Source organism: Fundulus heteroclitus, chromosome 11 (genome assembly GCF_011125445.2).
Source record: "Fundulus heteroclitus isolate FHET01 chromosome 11, MU-UCD_Fhet_4.1, whole genome shotgun sequence".
Taxonomy (NCBI): domain Eukaryota; kingdom Metazoa; phylum Chordata; class Actinopteri; order Cyprinodontiformes; family Fundulidae; genus Fundulus; species Fundulus heteroclitus.
Window position 1 is genome coordinate 23,420,835 of NC_046371.1, and position 9,840 is coordinate 23,430,674.

Below are 9,840 nucleotides of genomic sequence, written 5' to 3' on the forward strand. Positions count from 1 at the left end.
GCCCTGTGATGGACTGGTAACCTGTCCAGGGTGGACTCGGTTTCTTGCCCCAATGACAGCTGAAGATGGGCAAAACAAGCCTGGCATTGTTTTGTGTCAATATTGTCTGGCTTGCTGCTTCTTCTTAGAATTCTGGATTTATCTGCTGGAGTAACTGCATCAAGGGCCACCGCACTTATTACCTAAAGCTGTTGTATTCTTTGCTCGGAGCCTCTTCTGAACCAGCCACGCTGTCAGAAGTGTCTTATCTGGAGTAAAGAGAAAAAGGAGCGGACTTTTGCTCAGTGGTCCAAAGTTCTATTTCCCCTTTAACGTTTCTTTTTTTTTTTTTAAGTCAAAGATCCACTTGCTGGAGAAGGAGGGTGACATTTTCCGTCAGCCGGTGATTTTGGGAGTCGCGTCACCTGCCAGGTGTAGGTCCGCTGTGTTTTATCAAGTCCAATGTCAGCACAGCCAGAAACATTTACAGTTCTTGATGCTTTATTATAATGACGAGTTTTCCAGGAAGGCTTAGCACCTGCCTGCAGTGTCAAAAGTACCAATACCGGCTGACTATGGCCAAAACCAAAATCCAGAGAATCTATAGAGTTTTGTTGTGAGAAATGTGAGACACAATCAAACCCAACAATGCAGATGAGCTATTGTTAAAGCAACCTGGGCTTAATGGACGACTCAGCGGACACACACAGGTTAATCCCTTAAATGCCATGCCATGCCGTATTGATGCAGTAAAGGAAAGATGCCACGACCAAGTCAATGCATATGGTACGTGGACAAGGTGACTTTTCTGTTAAAAATCTTTTTTTTTTTTTTTCTTTTTTTTTGGTTGGCTTATGTAATACTTTCATTTTCTGAAAAAAACTTCCAATTGCTCTAAACCATATTCATCAAAATGACCCGCAATAAACAAAAGGCATCACTCTGTATGTGTCATTAATCTATATGTAATTCATTTATGTTTTCCCTTTTGACTTATTTACAGAAACTGTTCCATTATGTCCTGATTTAGTGATTGGCACTTGTAGTTGGCCATAGAGAGCTTGAACGTTTAAGACTGGTTCGCCGCTCAGTACGGCTCTTGTTATCTGACAGACAGGCTTATTCTCAGGGTGACACTGAACCGGAAACCAGATAAGAACGGGAGAATCCACGCCGAGGTTCATTCTGCTCCGTCCAAATCAAGTGAGTCACTTCACGTGAATCTACTTTCCTGGAAGAAAAAAAAAGAACGTATGGCACGCTAACATACGCCATTCAAATCTAGACAGTCTATTGGTAACAATCCGCGTGACGTCGAAGTCTTGGCCAATGGTTTACTACTCGAGTTCCCGTGCAGTATCGCGATCTATCCGGTTAGATAAATCCTCTACGCGGCTTCTCAATCGGCCATTTCGTCGGTCCAGGCCATCAGCCGTAAAGGGTAGCGGGGAAACACCGTGTGATTCTGTTCCACCTGAAAGGCACATCTAGAACATCGCAACATGAATGAGACGGCTATTTCATTCGCTAAGGACTTCTTAGCCGGCGGTATCTCCGCTGCCATTTCCAAAACAGCCGTTGCCCCAATCGAGAGAGTCAAGCTTCTCCTTCAGGTAAGAAAAAAAAAAAAAAGCTCGTCTTCCGGGAGGCTGCCTGAGCGTTAGCCGCTAAGCTGGTTTCACCCTGCCGAAGAACACCCTGCGGTGTCGCCTAACGTGGCTGTTGCTCATCCGCGGGGCTTTCTGTGACATTGACAAACGTTTTAATTGTTTTGAATAAATGAATTTAGACGAGTTGCGCGTGCGGGAAGCTAAGGTCACCACAGAAGAGGGAATGACCTACACGAGCCCGGCAGCTAGCGCTAGCGCTGCGCCTTAACCTTAGCCGGCTGTTAGCCCTAGCTAACAAAGGACAAACGCTGTTAGCGGCGTCGGTACACTCTGTACAAACTTCTCACCCCCACTCATCCTCAACTACAACTATAATATCCCGGTTGCCGCCACATTGTGATTACCAGGCTGGCTCTGTGTCACTTTTACGGAGGGCAAAAAGCCGTCGCAGCGGCTAAACGTAGCGCTCAGTGAAAGTACCGAGGCCCGGCGGCGCCGAGCGAAGCCGGGTCAACTAGTTCTGCATCCGTTCACGCTCCAAAGGGCCGGGAAGCCGAAAGACTGAGAGCACTTGCTAATTTGTTTTAGGTTAACGTGAGTTTTGGTTTACGGATTTTTAAATCGGTTTGAGATTGATCAGAAGTCCTTATCAGCGACTGCCAGGGGGGCACTGATTACAGGTAGCAGCTGGGGAGGACATTAGCGGCTTTTACGACTCAAAACCTGGTTACAAGGTCACGACGGAGCAACAGTGTGACCGCGTCTTGACCGGCTGTCTTAATGGGTTTTCTTTTTTTTTTTCTTCTTCTAATGTTCCAGGTCCAACATGCCAGCAAACAGATCGCCGTCGACCAGCAGTACAAAGGCATCATGGACTGCGTCGTCCGCATCCCCAAGGAGCAGGGGTTCCTCTCCTTCTGGAGAGGCAACCTTGCCAATGTCATCAGATACTTCCCTACCCAGGCCCTCAACTTCGCCTTCAAAGACAAGTACAAGAAGATCTTCCTGGACGGCGTCGACAAGCGCACCCAGTTCTGGAGGTACTTCGCCGGTAACCTGGCCTCCGGAGGTGCCGCCGGAGCCACCTCGCTCTGCTTCGTGTACCCCCTCGACTTCGCCCGTACCCGTCTGGCCGCCGACGTGGGGAAAGCGGGAGCCGAGAGGGAGTTCAAGGGCCTGGGCGACTGTCTGGTTAAGATCACGAAGTCGGATGGTCTGCGGGGGCTGTACCAGGGCTTCAACGTGTCTGTGCAGGGCATCATCATCTACAGGGCCGCGTACTTTGGCATCTACGACACAGCTAAGGGTATGTTGGCTTCACAACAATGGCCGTTCATGCATATGTGGTAACCCTCGCCGTACATTCAGGTTCTGAATGCTGTTTCCCCGTTCGTGCTTCCTCACAGGCATGCTTCCAGACCCCAAGAACACCCACATATTGGTGAGCTGGATGATCGCACAGTCTGTAACGGCTGTTGCCGGCCTGACGTCTTACCCATTCGATACTGTCCGTAGACGTATGATGATGCAGTCTGGACGTAAAGGAGGTAGGTGTTAGCTTGTGAAACGGGCCTTTGCAGCCCAGTGGGCACGTTTTTAATTGGTGGTTATTGTAGTTTTGTCCCATTTATTTAACGCTTCTTTAATTTTTCCTCCCTCAGCTGACATCATGTACACCGGGACCATCGACTGCTGGCGCAAGATCGCCCGCGACGAGGGCGGCAAAGCGTTCTTCAAAGGAGCCTGGTCCAACGTGCTCAGGGGCATGGGTGGCGCCTTCGTGCTGGTGTTGTACGATGAGCTGAAGAAAGTCATCTAATTCCTCATGTTGTCACGTCACTGTCCAATTTGGCTAAATGTATTAACTTCCCATTTCTATGGACTTTGCATTCTGCCTTATTTATGGGAACAACTAGCATCTCACGAAGTAGCTGTGAGAGGTGGCTGTATGTTGTGCATCTATGATTTTAAAACGTTCCACACCCTCTCTACCAATGTCATTCCAGATTATAAAAAAAAAGATAAATATGAATACCTCCTTGTGTCATTCACTAGGTTTGTATGGTCCCGACTTGAATAAATCTACCCTGGGGAACAACCTTAAACATTGCTGTTGCCTGTCCCGTCCGCCGCCGCCGTCACAGCATGAGCCGAACACTCGCAGGATAACGAAAGGCACCGAGTGGATTACACCCGACTGCTATATTTACTCACGCTTATCTCCCTTGAGCTTCTAGAGTAGGAACACCGGAGCGTGTGCTCTTTTTGAACGTGGCACGCCTCCTACAGAGCACAAGACGTCTTAAAAAAAAAAGAAGAAAAAACATTGGAGGTTTAAAATAGGATTGCTTTGTGTTTTTCTAGCATGTCTTCAGTTAAAAGCTCATGGCTAAATTAATAGGATTTTATGCATATTAGCTCAGTTTAAATGTCAATTATTTGAAGGAGGAAAATATAAAACTTTCAAGATGGAGATTTAAGGTGTTTGCTTGGTGCTGTAGGTCTGCTCCTAATGATAAAGCGGTGGACTTTTGTGTTTAGGCAGGGATGGGGAGTGCTGGTAAAGGTTTTTGCGGGTCCAATCTAAACTTTTTTTTTTTTTTTTTTTTTTGCAGGGAAACAAAATAAATGTTAGACATTCTACAAAGAAATGGTATTTTGGGAGCGTATTTTCAGTTCTAGGCAGAAACATTTTCCAGTGGTTATGGATTTGGTTGAGGACATGTAGTTTAGCCTGATTGGCAGCAGGTGGCGCTAGTGGGAAGCAGGAGGAGAAAGGGAGAAAACGTTTGCGGTTTTAGGCTCAGACAAGCTTGAAAACAGCGCCTTCGTTTTTTTTCGTCTTTCTCCACCTTTTTAGTACTGTAAGAGAAATTTAAAAAGCGACCAAAAACATTTACCGCCTGTTCTTCGCACATCCAGTGAAAAACACCTGCTTTTCTGACCGGTTGATGAAAGTTTAGATTGTTTGAAAGAGCTGCTAATAAAAGTGGATGGAAACGGAACCGTTTAAGTTTTGTCTTGTAAATAAATGGATCTTGAAGCTGTTTTCCGAGTCGCGTCCCATTTTCGAGGGGGTCTTGCGCAGAAGGGTTGATGCTAGCTGTGTTTACAGATGCATCATGGGCTTCTAAAAGGGTAAACATGAGTTCAAAACTGCAAGAAGTAAGAAACATTTCTATAAGACCAAGGAATATTTAGGCCACTTTCTGCCCAGAAACATGATGAAGGCCATAGGGGCACTCCAAAAGGAAGTAAAAAAAAAAAAAAAATCAGTTTTAAAAGTGCTGAGCAAGCTGGTTGGGCACATTAATGGGAAGTCAAGTGGTTAATAACTTCACAAACATAATAATTTGAAGGGCCACAGGAGCTACAGCCATTGAAGTCCTTGTGCCAAGCCTCTTCCTAGCCGGAGACGTCAGAAGGCCATTACCTGGGTTAAGGAGGAAAAGGACTGGACAAAGGTCCTCTTTTTCAGATGAAAGTAAATTTTTACATTTCAGTTTAAACTTAAGGTTCCAGAGTCTGGAGGAAAAGCGTGGAGAAGAAACAAGGTTGCTTGAGATGCGGCGCAGGATCCACAGTTGGTGATGTGATCTGTGGAGCCGTGTCATCTGCTGATGTTGGTCCACTATGTTTAATAGTCCAGGAAACATTAGATTAGATTAGATTCAACTTTGTCATTACAGGTACAGGGCAACAAAAAGCAGTTTAGGTCTAACCAGAAGTGCAATAGCAGGTGGATATTGCAGTGAATAGAGTTTTACAGATATGTACAGTAGCATAATGTACAGATTATTATAAGAGTTTACATGTACTATGAATATATGTACAGGTGGTTATTACTATAGGCAGAATTGTGAGCATGATATACAGGTAGCTATTACTATAAAATTAATAATTAGTTTGGACAGCAGCTATTAAATTAAAGTGCAGTGGAAGGTAATTGCATATTACAGTTAAAGTACGGTTTTGCAAATGTATATGTTAAGAATTGGTACTGTGAAAAAGCAGTCAGCAGTGCAAATCAATATACAGTCATGATGAGTAGTGCAAGATGCATGTAAACAGTTATTACAATAGAGCACTGCACCCCTCCTTCACCCGGTGCGCTTACCAGAGATGCTGATTTCATTTTCCAGCAGGACCCGGCACCTGCCCACACAGCCAGAGGTGCCACCTGGGTACCTGGTTTAATCACCATGGTGTCTCTGTGCTCGACTGGCCAGAAAGCTAACCTGAGCTAAACACGGTAAAGAATCTAGTCTTATCAAGGGGAAGATGAGATACATCAGCACCAACAATGGAGACGAGACGAGATGAAGGCCGCTATTAAACTAACCTGGCCTTCCTGAACCCATCGGCAGAGCGACAGGCAGACCACATCAACGCAGCGGCTCACTGAACAGTTAATGCGTGCAGAAGGAGCCCTGACCAAGGCTTTGCTGCATATATTGTCCAGTACATGGAAATACTGTAATCTTTCTGTAAACTTGAATTTTGGATTTGCATTAGTTGTAAGCCATTATCATCAAAAATCATGAGATGAAAGTAATAATTATCTGATATTTTAATGCCCACGTATTAGGCCAGATGAGGCCCAATATTTGACGGCACACCAAAGTCAAATGACAGGACAGAATTTCAGGAGTTTTATTTAAAATGAAATAAAAATGAGTGGGACCCAATAAAAATATTTTTTAAAAAGTCATGTTTCAAGAAACCGTTAACCAAAAATCCACTGATCTGACAGGTTAGAGTTAACCTGTTTTTAAAGGCTGCAATATTAAGTAAACGTGATTTTAAAAGACTCGGCTTCTCTTCAAATTAAATGTAAATATTTGCTCACCAGAGGTACCATTAAGAACAAAAGAGAAAGTATACATATAAGGGGAGGGGGGGTAGTTGTGGCCAGGTGGTTAGAGAGGTCTCCGGGTCGATTCCCACAGACTGCCCCTCTGGATCCCTGAGCAAGACCCTTAGTCCCTGAATGCTCCTCTGGCGCCACATGGTGGTGGCCCACTGCCCCCTATGGGATGGATTAAATGCTGAGGACTCATTTCACTGGCATGTACACTGCAGTGACAAACAAAGATGATGATTCATATTAAAATGTTTCAACTTTCCCTTCTTAACTTCTGCTTAAAATAAAAATAACTTCCGAGAGAAACCCCACCTCCTGCCACCCAGACTGAGGAGCCTTGGCGACCTCTGATGGCATAAAAGCGGAGTTATTACACGTGTCGTTTAGAGTACAAGATGCATAAAGCTGCATCACCTGCTCCCAGAGTGATCTTATATAAGTTCATAAAGTTCTCCGTGGTTCAACCCTGCGGTGCGTCTCTAACTTGCTCGCTGTTTATAACCCAATCAGTCCTCCTGTGTGTTCACCAGGGAAGGAAAAAAAAAAAAAAAGCGGCCTTGCAGCTGTCACAGGGCTGAATCCCCAGTCTGCTGAGGGCACAATCAGATGCTGTGGTGAAGACGGCCAACGCAACTGTTCCACGTTAAATAATAAACATAAATGCTCACTGTTAACTCTGTGTGTCTGCAGATTATTTTTGTTGTTGTTGTTTTTAATGTGGTTTTATGGGCAATAACTGTAATTATGCGTGTTGGCCGCATTCAACTTGTTGATTGTCATCGGCCTATCAGGAAACAGAATATCATCTACAGATGGCTGCACTTATCTGGCGTGTCCCGCTTCCTTTGTAAAGGCCATCTGTACGGTCTTAGTCCGAGAATGGATAAAGGCTAATATTAGTCTTGTTTAGGTTACACATGCAGCGCACTCTGCCCACCAGCTTGATCGCTTCAGAGCAGAGAAGAAAATTTGAGACTTTTTTTTTTTCCCTTCTTCTCCCTGTCCTCTGAGAAAACCCTTCATGGCCTATCAGCAGCTGTGTGTCTTTACTGCGTAGCCTCACGCCCACTCTGTGGTTTGTTTCTGTGTAAATCCTCTACATCGGCTGTATCAGTCTCCTCCCACAGTCCAAACACTGGAGTCTGCACGGATGAAGTGCACGTAGGTGTGAAGTGAAGAATGAGCGTTTATTAGTCATGGGATTGTAACTAGCTGGCAGCTCGTCCTGGGTGTTTCCTGCATTCTGGGATCCATTCCAGCCCGTAGTGCAACTGTAATTGGCACCTCCACCTACCTCCACCAGGGCTCTCTCATCATCTGTGGGGTAAATGCACATTTATTTGACTCATATATTGATGTGTTTCGTTTCAAGGGTTCTCATGATATACAGCGACTTGCATAAGAATTCACACCCCCTTTTTTTGTTTTGTTCAAACTGTAATGTTAAATGCATTTTATTATGATTTAATGTGACAAACATCAGGTAGTGCATAAATTGTAAGGCGGAAAAGAAAAGGATATGGTTCTCCCATATTTTCACTGGAAAACTGAAAAGTCTAGAGTTAAAGTTTATATTCAGACACCCGTGAGCCAGTACTGTGTAGGACCAGTATTTTAGATTGTGTCTCTACCGGCTTGGAGCACCTAGAGGCAGAATGTTTTCTTATCTTATCCTAAAAAAAAAAAAATCGGATGGAGAGCTTTTGTGAACATCAGCTTCCAGCCTTACCACAGGTTCTTTTAGCAGATTTAAGACTGAACTTTGATTGACTCGTATCCAAACAGTGCATACGTCATCTAAGCCAAAAAAAAAAAAAATGCAATTCGAATCAGAACTGGACTTTGATTGGTCAATTCCAACACATAATGTGGTTTGATCTAAAGCGTTCCACTGTATTTCCAGCTCCAGTGTCAAATATTTTGTCCTCTCTAACCGTTTTGTTTTCCCAGGATTGCCCTGTTTTTAGCTGCATCCTCCTGACGACTCTGATCAGCCGCCCTTTCTCTGCTGGAGAAAAGCGTCTCCACAGCGTGACGCCAGCGCCAACCACGTTTTCACGACAAGAAGAACTACGCGTCCAGGGCAACTTTCAGTGTAGATCTCCACCTAATGCAATGCTTTGTACGTTACGTTTCGGTCCCATCTGACCAGAGCGCTTCTTCCGCATGTTCGCCGTGTCACCTACGCGGGGTTTCTGTTTCAACCAGGGCTTCCTTCCTGCTGCTCCTCCATAAAAAGGCCAGATTGGTGGAGTGCATGAGCAACAGTGTTCTTCTTGACAGATTCTCCCACCTGAACCGTGGAGCAGTGCAGCTCATCCCGAGTTACTTTAGACCTCTTTCTCTGCCTCACTGATGCGTGGACGCCTGGCCCGGCCTGTCGATTTAGGCGGAGGGCCAGGTCATGGTGGGTTTGGCGGTTGTGCCATGCTCTTTCCAGTTTTGGATAATGGATCGAACATTAAAGCTTTACTCTACGTTAAACCGCTCCCCAATGCACAAATTTACTCTGATCACTAATTAGGCGACTTCCGATGGCAGCCAGCTGTGCAGTTTATTTTTGGGAGGTAATATTAGACTAAAAGGTGCCCAAAAATGGTATTTGTCAAAAGAAAAATCCTCGCGTCACCATTAGGTCTTGCCCATTAAATTCCATTTTGTGACTGCAATGTGAGAAAAGGTGACCAACTGGGCCGCTTTTGCAAGGCAATGCATGGGGGCCTTGTTTAGATAGTGGAAGTTTATTCATGGCAAAAACAGCACAAGCAAATGAAGCGCATGAAGAAAAACAACAAGAAGACTTTCTGTGAAGTACAGGAAAGTACTAGTTTTTATTCCTTCATAATCAAACTTCACAAACAGCTTGAACTTGTACAATACCTCAGAGAGTGAAAATTACAAAAAAAGTGCTGGTAACATTTACAAAAATCATCCTTACTTAGCAACAATCAGTTTATTCTTCCACACTTTTTTTAGTCTTTTGTATTAAGGCTTAATACTTCTTTATAAAGTATATGCAAGATAAGTCTTCACAGTTTTTCGAAAAAAGTCACAATATTATGTAACATAATGAAGCTTTTACGGCTATTTTCTTTATAATAACAAATACACATCACTGGTAAATATATGTGAAATACAGGGCTTATTGTAAAATGGCAAGTAATGATACTGTTTGCTGAGATAAATTGATTCCACACACTGTTATAGGAAAGTTTTGACATACCGTTGCTATAACTGATAAAAGGAAAAGAAAATGACAAGCATAACAACTCAAGAGATCGCCTCCAAACTTTGGCACATCCCTTAAAAAAAAAAAAAAAAAAAAAATCAAAACTGTGTAAAATGAGATTTAGATTTGAAATCATACGTATGGAAGAATAGTTAAAC

General features: G+C 44.0%; 1 protein-coding gene across 1 annotated transcript; it reads left to right on the top strand.

Annotated features, from left to right (window-relative positions):
• Positions 1–1,371: 1,371 nt before the first annotated feature.
• si:dkey-251i10.1 (uncharacterized protein LOC100038774 homolog) lies at positions 1,372–4,636 on the top strand. The gene is made up of 4 exons (XM_012855341.3): positions 1,372–1,592; positions 2,409–2,895; positions 2,996–3,136; positions 3,251–4,636. The coding sequence occupies exons 1-4, from the start codon at positions 1,482–1,484 to the stop codon at positions 3,406–3,408; spliced, it is 897 nt and encodes a 298-aa protein (XP_012710795.2). The 5' UTR covers positions 1,372–1,481; the 3' UTR covers positions 3,409–4,636.
• Positions 4,637–9,840: the final 5,204 nt, after the last annotated feature.